This window comes from Coptis chinensis, chromosome 5 (assembly GCF_015680905.1).
Source record: "Coptis chinensis isolate HL-2020 chromosome 5, ASM1568090v1, whole genome shotgun sequence".
In the NCBI taxonomy this organism is placed as follows: Eukaryota; Viridiplantae; Streptophyta; class Magnoliopsida; order Ranunculales; family Ranunculaceae; genus Coptis; species Coptis chinensis.
In genome coordinates this window covers 85,649,735-85,666,310 of record NC_141460.1, presented here as the reverse complement: position 1 = coordinate 85,666,310, position 16,576 = coordinate 85,649,735, and the positions used below count along the sequence as shown (strand labels likewise).

The 16,576-nt window shown below is 35.1% G+C and overlaps 1 protein-coding gene across 6 annotated transcripts; it reads left to right on the top strand.

Annotated features, from left to right (window-relative positions):
* The first annotated feature begins 12,244 nt into the window (after nt 1-12,244).
* Nucleotides 12,245-14,488, top strand: LOC147499594 (uncharacterized). 6 transcript variants are annotated; one of them, XM_086561352.1, is made up of 5 exons: nt 12,245-12,529; nt 12,680-12,810; nt 13,677-13,792; nt 13,890-13,929; nt 14,015-14,488. In XM_086561352.1, exons 2-5 carry the CDS (start codon nt 12,696-12,698, stop codon nt 14,089-14,091), a joined length of 348 nt encoding a protein of 115 aa, XP_086417478.1. In that variant the 5' UTR covers nt 12,245-12,529; nt 12,680-12,695; the 3' UTR covers nt 14,092-14,488. The 6 variants fall into 6 exon arrangements, with proteins under 6 accessions (XP_086417478.1, XP_086417477.1, XP_086417480.1 ...); XM_086561351.1 differs by having other exon boundaries at nt 12,256-12,529; nt 12,655-12,810; XM_086561354.1 differs by lacking the exon at nt 12,245-12,529 and having other exon boundaries at nt 12,536-12,810; nt 14,039-14,488.
* Nucleotides 14,489-16,576: the final 2,088 nt, after the last annotated feature.

Here is a 16,576-nt window from a genome sequence, read left to right as displayed (position 1 = left end):
TTGCTTTCTCGAGGTTATGCTTTTATATATAATGGATTCAATGACAATAACATGAGAATAAGGGTCAATTGACATACCTCTCCAAATCTCTAATAAACCTTTTCCTTCTATGTTCTATCTTAATGAACTCACCAATTAAAGTGAGAAATACTTCTTTTATGGAACAACAACATTTACTTTTCACATATGCTATTCGAGCTGAACTAAGAACGTCTATTGTGGAAAGGTTGGGTACGGTGGAAATTATAACTTGTCAGAGCTTGTATATATTTTGCAGCTCAAAACCTGTCAGAGCACTTATAATAATCTTGTGATATTCTTTTTAGAGCAAACTTAACAGCTGCATCTGAAAAGAAAAACTTCTACAGTCATCAACAATTTTACCTTCCAAGCAATAGAACATTGCCAATGAGTTTAAGACATGACTCATTCTTAAACATGTCAGAGCATTGGTATTTCACAAAAACATACAAAAAAAACCCGCTAGTATAGAAAAAAGACAATGAGAACACCGACTGAAAAAAGCACAAGTTAACATAACATAACGCAAGTCTCTATTGCATGCAAGTTCACTAAAAACGCAACGAAATACAAAGATACAAAGAACTTTCCATTACAATAAAACTGGAAATCACCCCCTTCATTACTACCACTCATCTAATTTTACAACGAAACTCAAACTCTTTCCACAAACCATCATCGTCAATTTCAACTATAATTTTCACTTTTTTATCTCTTTTGGAAGATGAGGAAGAGGCGATTGGGGAAGAGCTTGCACTCGCTGTCAACTCAATGTTGTTCCTTAACATAGCTAACAACTCTTCCAACCATTGGAAATCCTTCCCACACTCGGTGCAATTCAAAAAAAAATTACCTTCATTTTCATTATTCTTCATTGTTGTGTTGACCTTTCTAAACCCTGCGCAATTCATTTGTATGCATCTTAGATACTCCAGAGGTATTACTGACGATGCTCTAGCGTCTTCCAACCATTGGAAGTCTCTGCAAACGCGGCAGGTCAAAAAAAATTTCCCAAGAGATTGAGTTTGGCCCGACTGTTTCAGGGTCCTACTTCTGCGACAGTTTTGAAAGCAACAAGGTGTGGACAACCAACCACATTTATCTGATGAATGAGTGTTATTACCACACCTATTGCACACAGTTATTTCCATCTATAGTAACACAAGTTCAACAAACCAAACATCCAATTAGATAAAAAAACAGTTCATTTAGAGCTAAAAAATAGTTATATCCATCTACAGTAAAACATGAACTGTTACCTAAATCTAAAAAATAATTGAGAGCTAATAATTGAGAAGGACTGACTTTCCTTTCCAAGTTTCAATCACAATTTTGCAGCAATTACAACCATCATAACCTGCATTCTACAATGTACTAAAATTACTGAAATTTTCATAACTAGAAACTACGTTACTTTGATACCCAAGAAAAGATTTATAGTAATGCATGACTCAAACTAACAGTGTAATGCCTTGAACAAACGAAAATATTAAAATCCCATAGATAACATAACATAGAAAGAACTTGAATTTGAATTAAAATCCTAAAACTAACAGTATCTACACGAAAACCCAAATGAAATAATCTGAAATTTTAAGTTGAGTCTTCATAACTTATAAAATCATTGAGCTCATAAACAGGGATGATGAAGCTGAAAAAAAATTGAAATTTGAACTATTCTCATAAGACAAAACAACTAACATCACTCTCTTTAAGCATTATTTTTCGAATCACAAAAGAAAAAGAGAAAATGGAAGTCCCCTACATTGCCTTTTCACTCTTAAGTATAAGTTGATCATTCTCCCCTAGTTGTGTATTTCACTTCTTGTTGGAAACTAGAAGTACACTACTACTCTTAATTCGCTCGTGGAATCTTGCAACTCAGGCAATTCTTATTTTTCCTATGGCATGCCTTATCCAACTACTTTTAGACTGTCTTTGTCCGCACTTCAATCTCTTGTACAAGGTGATATCCAAAGAAACAGGTATCTATCCTTTCATTTTCCATAATTCAATCTCCTACTTGTCAAGTGTGTGTGGTGGAGAGTGGGTTTTATCTTTAGGTTTGCAGAATTTCTGTGTCACTGTGAAAACAAAAGATAACCAAAGTCTCACACACTCTACACTAATGTCACGTCTCCTAAGAAAGAAGCTACATAGTTAAACATGCAGTTAGACATATTCTTATTGAAAAATAATTTATCAATCAATTATGATTATTTGTGAACCTCCTCTCCTCTCTTTCTCATGATGTCTCTCTCCTCTCATAAAATCTCACGGATAGTTCAAAACACCTAGTTGTAAAAACAAGTTTTAACTCACAAACTCGTTCTTTCATCAATAACGCCCACAAACAAAAACTCTCCTTAAAAAATTCAAAATTTCCAACAATTCTCACACACACATACATAAAAACAAAACCATGACCCAAATTCACAATTAAAAAATATATATATCATACATTTTGGTTGATATAATCAACATTAAGAGCAAGGTCGGTAAGTTGAAGAGTACCATAGCCAAGTTGAACATCAAGTTGTTCTAAATCAAGATCACCAAGTATAAACTGTCCTAATTTCTTCTTCAAATGAATCTCCTTTATGGATTGCACACAAAAATTTTGTTTTCGCTTTATCTTTTATAGATTTTGGAGAGAGATCGGTGAAATTAGAGAGCAAATTATATTTTTCGCTTCGATCAAATTTTGCTTTCGAAAATACCCTCCCATATTTCGTCATTTAGAACTCGCGATTGCTTCGGCCAAGTTTTTGTCACATCCGTTGGATTGCACCAAATAAAAGGTCGGGATTCACTGTGCATATAATGTGGCTACAGTCCCTGTGGCTCTATCCCTCCCCTATATATATATATATATATATATATATATATAACATCTTCTGAGCGATCTGGATCGCGTTGGCTCTTTCGCTTGACTTCTCTAGTTTTTGCGAGAAGTCTTCTAAACGCTGATTGGTGGTGTTGGTTAGGGTTGCAACAGTGTTGTGCTCCCCAGCTTCTGTGGTGTCATTGTTAGCGTTGGAGTTGGCCTGCTCTCGCATTGTCTGGTTTTCTTGTTGCAAAGTGATGAAGGCTTCTTGAAGTATCTTCATCTGGTCTGCCAATGCTTGTAGGTTGGGCTCCATTGTGGTTTTTCTGACCAGCTTCGTGGGCTTGAGAAAAGAGTGGTTGTTCTTTTCTTAAAGAAACGAACCGGCAGACGGCGCCAATGTAGATGTTGGTTATTTTGGGACTATGACCTGATGATTTGTTGGATAGGAAATGGTTGCACTCTTCTTGGGATAAGAGTTGCCTACGTATCAAGTTTATCGGGGTAAACTTGAATCAAGTCTTACGTAGTTCATCTCTCTCTATTTGTAGATGTGTGTTTGAACCGTTATGGATTGCAGATCCACCTTGTGTGCTATCTTGATGATTCGTCATTAATGTGCTGTTACAAAGTTAATGTTTCCTTGATTGTGGCGTTGATTGAGCTCTAAGATTGTGCTAGTTGATATCTTTCCATGAATAGTTGTAACTGTTGCTGGTGACGACTTGGGTGCTGGATCGTTGGTACGATCTGATGTTGTGGGACGAGCTAAAGTAAGACATCCTGCCATGTGGACAAGTGCTATGTAGTGTAGAACGGAAGGTAGTTACAGGTGCTAATGATTTATATGGTTTTTAATGGTGATTGTAGCCGTGTTATGGTAGTGGTGTTATGCGTCTGTTATATTATTAAAATGGTTTCAGGTACTTTCAAGCATCTTTTTAAATCTACAGACTTAAATTTTTTTACATTTAATAGGTTATTGATGACTTTTTTGTGACTTAAGTGAAACTTAGTCTTAAATTTTCGTAGTTTTCGGTATGAGTTGATTTATATATATAGCTTTTGATCTTGAATAATTTCCCTTAACAGGGTATAGTTTTCACATTTATAACAATATTATTATTTGTTTTGATGGGCATCACTGTATTTGGGGGGTATGTTGCCTAAGATGTAGGAGCCCCTTTTTTCCCGTTTATACTGTAATAATCTTTTGAAGTTGGCGTAGCTTACAACCATTCAAGACATTAATTCTATTGTAATTTAGAAATTGCACACAAACTTTTAGGTAGGTACTCAACATAGAAGAGAATCTTTGATATTGCATTTTGAGTATGTCATGGATTTGTTCTTCGTGGCTAATTTATTTGATCAAGTAGGAGTTGAATTCCTATTCGAATCAACCATCGTACAAGGCAAAGGAATACATAGTTGTGGCTATATAGGCACACAGTTCGGTTGTACGGGTGGAATTCGATATTGTATCAACACATTACTATTCAATTAGCACAAAAGGAATAATAACTCAACACCTGCGAATAGCTACAAGGAGTCTGAAGGCTATCATTTCTAATCCCTTACCCCTTTCTTTGTTATTGAATTAGTGAGTGCCTGTGCCTTCGGCACGGAGTGTATAAAGTATTATTATTAGGTGTATTAACATCTCCAAAATACTTATTGTAGTTTTTGTTACCTTATTATATAGTTGTAAATGTCTTTTTTAGTATGCTTAGTATATGTATCGTGATTAGTTATAGGCTTGATTTTGTATGTATATATATATATATATATATATATATATATATATATATATATATATATATATATATATATATATGTTAACAATGTATTGCCTGGTTTGAATATGCTCGATATTTAGTAGATGCACAGAGTCGATTCTATGTAATATAAACTAACACACACATTATTTGTAGTTTGATTGCTTTTTTTGAAATGTAGGCAACATGGAAAGTGTAATCAACCCAAAAAAACACTTAATTGGGGATGCAGTTTGGGGTAACTTTATTTACTAAATATTTCACCAAGGCATTGAAAGCATTTAGAAGTAGATAAATAATGCATAAATTTGACTATCAGGGAAAATAATAGTAGTAAGAAAATTCGACAGTTTCAATTTGTTTGTTAAAGGTAAGATAGTGGAAAGTGATGATCGAGTTTAACTCGTGATGTATTACAAATTAATCTATGTCGTCCATGGAATTTGAGTCTTGTTCTATATCATCATTTTTTGTGATTGGCTTCTCCCCAATCGAGACCTTTATTTTCATGTGCGACTTGTACATGTTGTCGAAAATATAATTCACTGCTTTTAGATTTGTAATAATTAAGGTGCTATGGGCCTTATAAATAGTGAAGTTGTCTTCAGAGGATGTTGATGGTGACTTGCTTGTATTTTGAGCTATGATTGGCAGATTATCCATTCCTGAAAAAGAAAAATATTGATTCAATCAACATATTTGAGAGGAATGAGGTAGGAATAATTCCATCGGACAGAGTATAGATTAGTAGCAATTGCAGTAATGATAGGTTATTATGATTAATCGGGTTAATAATAGAGGGAAAAAAATAAAATTAAAAAATAAAACTATTTAGAAAGAAAGAATTTAAAATACATACAAACATACCACAATGAAGAGGGGAAGGAAAAGAGAAGCTTTTTAACAAATTTTGTTGTTTATCTGGTTGAAAATGACTTATATAGAATTAGAGATTAACGTGGAACCTAAAAGTGAAACCCAGTGTTAAATAAGTTATAATTGACTTAATTACTAATGAGTTTTAGTTATGGGTATTAATGTGCTTTGAAGTTACACTTTTTTTTTGGCGTTAAACCCTCATTTTGTTCATAGCATAATGGAAGCATTAAATAACAGGTCATTCAGTTTGTTGTACTCTGCAGTTTAGAAGCGTGATCTGTTTGCAACCACGTGGCAGTGGCCTTAGGCAGTGTGTGTTTTTTTGCCGAATTTTCTTATTTTTTTAGTGTTGAAATGGTTGTGCTCTCAAACGACTGATTCCAATTGTACCCATTTTGGTTATCGAAGCTGCTGAAGGCTCTATTGCAGATAATTTTGAGGTTGCTGCTATATAGAGTCTCCTGAGTGTGAGCACACTCAATATTGCTATATGTGGGTTGTTATGGAAGTGGAGTTCTTGGCTGGGGAATTGTATGTTTGCACTAAGATGCCTCCAAACCAGTATAGAGTGCAAAGTGCTCACTTATTTTTAAAGCACTCGCATGTCCAGACCAAATTGTTGTTTTCTTTCACACTTCATTAAACAATATCTAGTCCTTAAAGAACATCTCTAAAAAAAAAGACCAAACTCAAGCAAACAGATAGATATCTATATTCCCACACTAAACACTGATACAACATCATTTGGTCATTAGCCTCTTGATGAAATCCCCTACCATTATATGAGTTACCAAACAAAGAACAGACAGAAGGCAATTTCGTAAAAACCAATACACTCAACTCAAAAGATATATGCATTACACAATAAAAAAACATATCCAAATCTACTATGATCAAAACAACTAATTTATGCCCATAAAGTTAACTTTGTTTCTCTGTGAACTGTATATAGCCAATAATATAATACAACCAAGTTCTACTGAGTTCAAGTCCTAGAATGCAAGCAAATCATTTTGCTTACTTTTAATATTAAAAATTAGGGAAAGAGATACGCATTACCACTGACCAATCAATGAAGAAAGCTATTACCAACTTGTATAGTACATTTTACTTCATCGCAGCTTACCAAACACACGCATGTTGAATTTACAAAGTAAAAATGAATACCCAGTGATATACTAATAATATCCCAATTTGTTTTCGCTCAAAACAACGCAGTAGGTGTCTCATTTTGCCTACATCAAAATAAATTACTAACAACAAAACAAACCCACATGTACTCAGATACACAAATGGAGAACCAAATTAAAGTAGAAAGAAAAAAAGGAATAAAAAATTCTCAAACTGTAAAAGAAAACTCGGTATATATTTAAAATGACAGAAATTTACTAACCTTATCGACTGCATGAATTTACATAACCTACAATTGGGCCTATTTCGGGTATTACATATTCCCAAACAACAATTCAAAGCTTTGCAAGGCAAGCAGCAACTGTCACCATACCCGGGCAAAAGAAGGTTGGTGAATAGTGCTCTAAGGAGATCTGATTCTGGACAACTCCGATTCGACTTCTTCATGAGCTAGCCTGGTGCCATAAGCCAGCTATTGTCAAGATGGCCAGTGGGAGGAGAATGTAGTAAATGAATGTTCCAAAGCCCAAAGAGGCTGAAAAGCAATAGCCAAATCAATCCACCGGGGAATGAATCTCTTTCATGGGCATCCGTAGCAGATCAAGCAAACGAAGAAAGCCTTTCCTCTAGGCTAGGGGAGGGGAAGAAGTTCCAAAAGGCTCTCAGTCCTTATATATAGGGGCAATTATACTCGGTTCCAATGGCTTTTCCTAAAGAGCATTTTCTGGAGCGAAACTTCAATCTTGGAGGAAGGGTAGTTTGACACCTGTTGCATAAAAGCAGATGGGGCAACCGTCAACATAAAGCTAGATAAGCAAAGGGAGAGGGAAGGACACATTGCGACAACTTAAGCTCGTCACACTAATCAAGCCATAAGGAAAGCATTTTGGGGTGGGTGTCCATATTTTCAGCATAAGTAGGTTTCCACGTTAGGGATAGCCGGCATGCATAATTTAACGCGAACAAATAATGCTATTAGTATAGTATTATCACATTAGAAGATATTGGCTTCTGCTATATAGATTGGATAGTAGAAATGTTTTTGTAACTCGAGTTATTTTTTAGGCAAAATAAAACATCAACTTATCCATACATGCTTCCAAATAAAACAATGTAGGCAAAATCCTGTTGATCCTGGCAAATCACAACCTTCCTCTATAGCAGCAAGGAAAATGTTTTACTTTGGGCTAATTTTGACTGGAAAAGGTTTAAAATCAACAACAATGCAAAGAAAGGTACCGACGCAAAAACTTGTTAGGTATAGTTTTAGTATAGTAAATACCTTGTCAGAGAGTACGAAGAACTATTCCTAAAGTACTACTATGCATTTTCCATAAGCCGGCGAAACTCATTTGACCCAGAAAGAAACTCATTGAAGTACCAACTACTCTCTAAGCTATAACGCAAAGCTTACCACGAACTCCCTTTCCCATCTGGTCCTTCACTCTTTCTCTGCTGATACATCAGCTCAAACCCAGAAGCAATCTTCATTCCCAACTCAGCTTTCACATACCCACAACCATCCGACCCATTCGGCATTGGATAACATTTCGGCGCCTGAAACGTCTGCTGGGCCAACTGCACTGTGGGGGTGTCCACCCTTTTAGCATAAGTAGGTTTTCACGTTAGGGACAACCTGAATGCATAATTTGACGTTAACAAATTTCTGGAGTAAGAGAAACAGGATAATTGAGCTGCTAATGTTTGTAGAATATATACAAAAAGACAGATGAACTAACCATAATGGTATGTGCGAAAGAAACTAACTGTGTTTTACCATCTACAACAAAATGAAACATTTGGTTAGGTTATTCTCATCAGTCAATGACAAAATATACAGTCCCAAAATGTTTGGCCAAAAAATACAAAGTGGAAGATTTGAAGATTAAACTATTAAAGTAGTAGGCATCAGATGAAAAACCTGTTTCATATAGATGTTCTAATGGAGTAACTACTTCCATAAGTTACCCACTTGCCTCTCAGACTTGATCAGTCATTGTCATTGATGATCTGCTCAGATAAAAAATCACGGAGAATAATGGAATGAAAACCATGGTCTGTCATAACCCTTTCATAATTCAAATAAAGTTTAACTGCTAACTGGTTGAGGATGTCAACTGTATTAGTGGAAGCATGAGGATAATAAAAAATTCAAATCCCACTTTCAATGAACCGTGTCATATTTTGTTTAATGCAAACCATAAATACGTACAAATGTAGAAGCCATAATACAAAATCGAAGTAACTACAGAAATTGTAGAATATACCTTGTTCTCAAACTCATTAACCTACAGAGGATTGCAAAAGAAAAAAAGAACAAAAAAATTAGTAAATTAGAGAAACCCATTGAAATAAACAGAAGAAGAAAAGTTCGAATAAAATGGAAAAATTGAACTTACTTAGAACCCAAGTCTATCTCAAAATCAGAAGAAATTTCCTCGGAATTTATACTCAATTGAACGATATCTATCGATTATCTATATTCACATTACAATTATTGCAAAAGAAAAATTATTGGAATGAAACAAAAGTGAAAAAGGAGCAGTGAGAAAGCGGAAGACGAAAAAGAGAAGAGATTGAGAATGAGAATGAAAGGGACGCAACACAAAATGGCAAGTTCTTTTGTATTGTTTTTGTGAGTGAAGTTTGCTGGAGGGAGAGGAATTGGATGATTTTCACCATTAAAGATTTAAAGTCCCAATTAGAGAACGAAAGGTTTCTATGATTCTATCTGTTCGGTTTCCATAATTAAGACTCTAATTAATTCCTAATTTATTGCCTCTAATCGTGGTAATCTTGCATTACAACGCGTCCTTGGCTCCTGACTCTCGATTTATACCCGCTCATATTGAATCCCAGCCGTTGGTCATAAAACTTCCCTCCCTTGGTAACCACTGTTGTTGCCATTTGAATTCTGATAACTACTGTTGTTGCCTCTGCCATTATAGTTTCCTCTTCCATTTCCTCTATAATTTCCTTGTCCATTTCCTCTGTAATTACCTCTGCCATTACCTCTTCCTCGAAATTGATTAGAAGAAAAAGTTGCAAAGGCTTGTACTGAATCATGTGATAAAGTGTTTCTGATTTCCTGAATGGATAGTTCTTCACTTAGTATGAGACTGTGCAATTCATCCACTTGGACATGATTATTAGATGATCTGGTTCTTATAGAAGTTGCAAAAGGACCAAACTCCTCAGGTAATCCTCTTAGAGTATGAAAGATTAAGTCACCATCAGAAACCGGTTCTCCTGAAGCAGCAAGACTATCTGCTAGAAACTTAAGCTTCTGTAAATATTCAGCCATTGTAAGAGTTCCCTTCTTTAAGGATTGAAGTTGAGCTTTAAGCTGTATAACATGAGATCTTGACAATGTAGACAACCTTTTCTCTAGTGCCAACCATAACTGACGTGATGAAGACACTCCAACCACATATGGCAAAATTTCTTCGGATAACGTAGAATTGATCCATATCATTAACATCTGATCTTTCTTCAACCAGTTCGCATAAAGAGGATTGATCTGAGTTATCCCATTATCATCAACAATGAAACGTTGTGGACAAGTTTTTGTTCCTTCAATTATTCCAACAAGATCAAATCCAATAAAGAAAGGCATGATAACAGTTTTCCATAACAGATAGTTTTGCCTTGTAAGTTTCAAGGAAACCATATTTGTGATGTTCTGAAACGAATAAGGAGTATTTGTAGGTGGGACTACCATAGGAATTGATAGATTCATTGTATTTAAACCTGGGTTTGGAGATGAAGGAATCCAACCTTGATTTTCAGATGAAGGAAATCGTACTTGACTGTGATTTAAAGATTGAACTCGTTCTTGATTCTGAAAAGAAGATTCTAGTTCTTGATTCTGAATAGAAGTAACTCGTTCTTGATTCTGAATAGAAGGAACTCGTTCTTGATTATGAATAGAAGTAATAGCTTCAACAGATGATTGTAGAGCATTAGCACATGAAGACGGTTGTTGATTCTGATTTGTTCTCACCATTGTGATTGAGAAACTAGGGTTTTGATCAAATTTGATAGTAAAAAGTAAGAAGTAATATGGATTTCTTGATTTGAGATGAATCAAAAGTAAATTGACTTGATATGAATAAAAAATTTGATGAAAAATAAAAGCTTGATTGAAGTTTTAATGGTGGATCGGTTTACACCTTTCGGTTTATGTGCTCTGATACCATGATAGGTTTTGAGACAAATGAAAACTATTATTGAATGTCTTAACAAACTTCTCTGTTTCTTACATTTATATACTATCACTAATCATACATAGAAAGTTCTATATTGTCTTGTTCTGCTGAGCTGGAATTCTTTCATCTTGTGTTGACTGCTGACTAAGGTTGACTAAAGACTTATTTGCCTCAATATACACATGAGAGAAATATAAGGAAAAATGCTCAAGTTAACTTTGTTTTACATAAAAAAAAATCGGTAACAACAAAGATCTGAATATAAGCTAACAACCAAGTAGTGAACTACGAACACTCATATTCTTTGACATAAGTTCTTCAAACGTAAACAAAATCCATAAAGACAGAAATAAGTTGGTCCTTGGTACAATCTTGAAGATTGTAAGATAGATTTGGATTAATTCGAGGAAACCCAAGACCTCCGAATCGGTTTTCTGAGGAATCGTGACCTCCATTGCAACTCAAAGTTCAACAATAACAAATAACTTTAGCCTAAAAGCATTCACAATACAGATAGATAGGTGGGAATGTGAAAATATTCACCTCCAAATGATTTAAAACATTTGCCCAATGTAAAGGTGAATATGAAGGTGACTATTTTTCCAAATCAAAACGAAGGTGAAACCTTCACCGAGATGTGAACTTTGGACGGAATGTTGAATTCCGTCTCGTGTGTTTGTTTTTTTTTTTTTTTTTTTTTTTAAATCGGTTTTTTTCCAGATGGAATGTTGGATTTCATCTCGCGTGTTTTCGATTTTTTTTCGGAGTTTTTTTTAAACTTCAGACGGGATGTTTCATTCTGTCTGGCGCGTTTTTTTTATTTTTACATTCAGACGGAATCCAACATCTAGTCCGAGATTATTTTTCACCCTTGCATTGGACAATCTCACTTTACTTTTCACCAAAAAAAAAAAAAAAAAAAAAAATACAGCTTACGTGGAGATGAATAATAGTGTCTTGCATTGAGAATGCTCTAAGCAAGAAATTATACTAGATCCGAAGCCAAAGATCATATGTTAACCTTAATATGTGCGAATGTGCACTAGCCAAAAATGTCAAATTAGGCATGATGACATGATGGCCGAACACGACAGGATGGTTGCGCACACACGGAACATAACGCGAAATGTGTGGATATATATATGATTGTCGTTCCTTCTCAAGTTCCTCTCCAAACTAAAGTCCACCTTCTCCTATTGTTTGGAATTTTTGCAGACATTTTCACAATGAAAAAGTCCTTGTCCACGAAAGACTTTAAGAGACTTAATAAATGAAAGAAAAATAATAAAGGATGAAAGTATAAAATGTTGAGCCAGCTAGAAGGGTCGTGGTATGTACGATAGAAATAAGCGATGCTGGCATCTGGTGCTCCGGTTACGTGTAACCAAGGACATTGCATATTATAGACAGATGAGCTTTCACTTTCTTGTTTTTTGCTTCATTTTCCTTTTCAATTTGATTATTGTATATATAATATACCTTTTAACTTTTCACTTGGATCAGCAATATCATTCCTCAAGTGGACTCACTTTTCCTTCCATATGGTCTCTTTGGTTAAAGAAAAATGAACATGGTTATCTACCTTTGTCTCCAAGTCTAGCTAGCTACTACTAGGTCTTATCTATACACTTTTGAGATTCTAAAGATCTAGGCCGACAGGGGGTATTTGGACAAAAAATCATTTGGTTGGTTTCTGCCTGTCCTCATTTCTATTGCTCTCCCTCCACTCAATCTCTCCCTCTCCGCTCACGCCCCCACTGCATAGCAGTATAATAGTATTATTTTACCCCTTCTCTCTTCAACTGTGCAGATCACTAAAGTTCACACATTTTTAGTTCCAGGCTAGGAAGAATGACGAATACAACTTACTTCAGCGACGCCATTCGAGAGGATGACTCTTCTTCCACCAGCTCACCTGATGTCCAACTATCATCTGTTCGCCAGAATAGCAATACTGCCGAATCTGGTACTAACAATCATTCTGTAAAAGGAATTAATGATTTTTTGTGTTCGAAAAATTTCCTAACTTTGTTGTGGAATATGGGGTTGGTGTTATGTGAAAATTTTCCTTTGTGTTTCAACACCTTCTATTACATGCAATTCAAAGTCATATTTGCTCGAAAATTTGAATATGAGGGGACATTAGTCATGTTGACATTAGTCATGTTGGCACATATGAGCATTTTTACAGAATTGAACTAGTTGGCGAAAGCCTTTGGAATCTGCTATTAATATGTGTCAACACCTCTTGATTGAAGAAGTGGGAGCAGGGAGCTGGACCAAGAGCTTCTCAATCATTGATAGAGGATAAAACTCTTTGGATGGGTTCAATATCGCTGTTTATGTCTTGTTGAACATCTGTATCAGCTGAACTTAAGTTCATGTTTAGTGTTTACTCAGCAATATATAAGGTTCTTGGTACTCCTCCCCTGGCAACCCTGTTAAATTGTTAAGAACTTGTTCTGAATATGTGCCTTTTCAGTGAGGTCACATTGTTATCATTATCCTTACGACTGAGAACTTTATTTTTTGATTCCCTCACTTGATCATAACATGCACCGCATGCAAAACAATATGAAGTGGGAAGCTGGAGTGCGTGCTTATGATATAAGATCCATATAAGGGGTGATGAAGTTGCGAGCATATATTGAGGATTAAATTGGTTTAGTCATAACATGCATAAGACAGCTTTTATTTATCCTCTAATCGGCGTGTTAATTTTCTACATTATAGTTTCTGTGCGATCAAGTTTCTACTTCCAGCTCGAGTCTTAAACAAAGCTTTCTTGTTAATTTATTTATACCCGGCCTAAATTGTTGATTCTTTTTGTAGGAAGCGGCTCTTGTTTTAAATGCTTCTCGATCTTTCATTACACTTTGGACTTAGAAAAGCAACACAACAGAGAGGAAATTAGGAGGAGAATTAGAGTACATGCAGCAGTGATACGGGTATTGTTATTCGTATGATCAGATATTACTTTTCTGTTACCGAGGTTTTCTAGGTGGTCTTCTTTATTTACTGATCCCGAATAGCTTGTTTTATCAGGAGGCGATTCTTTTTCAATCTGCTGGCGATCGAGATAAAGGTATTTCCTTTTGACATATTATCTTCTTTCCTTCATCATTATACGGTAGCAGTTTAGGGAAAGACAGTAGTTATCTGCTATTTAGTTATAGTTGTGCAGTTTGATATAGAAAGCAGTGATCGCAAGAAATGGCAACGAGCTTCGAGCATTTTGTCAAAGTAAGCATTCAGCACCGGTTCTATTGTTGAATGCGGAAAATTCAGTACCTACTCAACACTTCGGCATTCAGCAATTATGCAGCAGGCTACCCCTGTCCTCGCGTATATATTTCCTTTCAAGAATCCTCTGTAGGGAATTTGCATAGTAGATTTGTTATGCACCGGAATGCATACACAAACCTTGAAAGAGGTCAACAAAACATCAATCCATCTTTAAATTCAGATTGAGATGGTCCCCGTTCCATCGTATGTAGCAGTATATGTAGAGTTTAGTCAACAAGTGCCAGTTGAATCAAATAACATTGGTTGTTTATACAAGTAATGTAAACTTCTCACCAAAGTTGGTGTAACCCTCCAAAAAGTGTCATGTTTTCTTGAATTTAAGCAAGGTAGGAAGTATCCATGTCCTCGCGTTTCTGTCCTTTGGGTCCCTAGGATTACTAAAAGTTAATCTCCTCCAACGTATATGCAAATACAACCGTATCTTTGACTCTACCGAAAACTCTTAAACATTGAACATTTAACTCAAAACTAATTGGGAAAACTCTTAAATATGGAGCGTTCAACTCAAAAGTAATTGGCAACGCTATACTGTTATACGGACTAGTTAATGCCCGTGCCTTCGACACGGAATGCCTACGAAGATTCTTGATTTGATAGTGGATTATAGGCACAACAATCTTTAGTACTCATCAAGTTCTAATGTTTACAGTTTACTAATAAAATATTAAGATTTGGAACGAAAAACGAAGATGCAAATTAACATTTCAATAGAATGGATATAAAAAATAAATTATGTGAATGTACACCAACTCTATACAACTTATACAACTAATGCATTTGACAAAATAGTGATAAAATCAATGACCATGCTTATTACTCTCCTTTCCAGACAATGCCTATTGTCTATCCAAAATCCTAAATTAGAAGGCAACACCATAGCCATCTACTTTAGGGCCCATTGTGCAGTGCTGAGCTGATGAGGCAAGCATAGAATATTACCACCTGTCAGAAAGTCAATAAGTTTAACACAAACAGAAATATCCCTGCAACTTCAATAACCTTAAAAATTGCCAAGTTATCAAATTTAAATGGGGGAAAAAGTTGAGCAATATATGTACCTTAACGAAATGAGAAAGATGTAAATGACGTGTTTTTCAAGAATTATTCAATGTGGTTGCCCAATGAACTTAAAAAAAGTCTCTTTGCCAAATAACACATTTGAAAATTTTGACAAACAAATCGCCTCGTCAAATAGTAGTTATAAGTCAGATTGAACATCACCAGCCCCATTGCTTCTTGCTATGTCAAAAGCAAACGGTAACATACATGGTAACAATTTTAAGTTTTTAACAAACATAAAAAGATAAAAAGGGAATGAAAAGAGGTACTCGGAATGATACCTTTAGTAACTTCAATAAGTAGAATACCATAATTCGCATTATTCTAAGTCGTTATTGCAGAACCACATGTCACAAAAAAGATTAACATCGGCAGTGTTATATAAACCATATTATTTGAATAATAGTGTGCCCTAACAAAATAGTTAAATAGATGTCATTTATTAGATGCCACAAAATGCAAAATGCATCTTTAACCTAAACCCTAAAAGCTTTTTGGGAGAACATATTCATAATGGTTAAACTAAATTGGTTTTGTGCTACCAAGTTTTGAAACACAACAAAACTCAAAATGATCAATACACTATCTCAGCAAATACAATTTTGATTCAATGCAACAACACAAAACAGTACCTTTAATTCAACTAATTCTAAGTAGTAAGTACCCTATTAAAAGGTCATGTGTAAGTTAGTAAGTAACAGAGCCTATTGTCACTATTTTGCAGATTCTATCAATGCTAATTGGACTCATTAATAAACTGACTTCCCGAAAAGCTTCTTGGGAGCATATATCCATAATGGTTTAACTGAATTGGTTTCATTTTTTTGTGTACTACGTTACCAAGTTATGAATCACAACAAAAGTCAAAATGACCTATACACTCTCTCAGCAAATACAATTTTAAGTTGATGCAATTAAAAAAAAAAACTTTAATTCAAGTAATGCTATGGAAGTAGCGAGTATCCTATTGAAAGGTCATGTGCAAATAAGTAGCCGACTCTACTGCGTCTATTTATTTGCAGATTCCATCAAGCCTAATTGGACTCATTTAAAAATTTACTTCCCTATACCTATTACAGACCTTTTGTAATGGAGGGATCACTATCAAAAGCAAAATGCATCTTCAACCTCTACTCTAAAAGTTGTTGACCCAGCCATCCAGCGTGATTGGATTTAGCATATATATAGAAACAATAAAAACACAAAGTAAACTTGGATTGAATCATGGTCTAGCTTTTCTAGCTTCACAACCTAACCTATCCATAAAGCTCATTTGATCAAATCTCCTAATAGATATTACTTCATTCCTAGCGTCCCTTGCCACATCAACTACGTACCTTGCCCTTTAATCACTTCATAATATTTTT

Coding starts and splice junctions, on each gene's coding strand:
- LOC147499594 (XM_086561352.1), top strand. CDS start 12,696: ATGACGAATACAACTTACTTCAGCGACGCCATTCGAGAGGATGACTCT. Junction 13,793..13,889: donor TACATGCAGCAGTGATACGG/GTATTGTTATTC, acceptor TTGTTTTATCAG/GAGGCGATTCTTTTTCAATC. Junction 13,930..14,014: donor TGCTGGCGATCGAGATAAAG/GTATTTCCTTTT, acceptor TCTGCTATTTAG/TTATAGTTGTGCAGTTTGAT.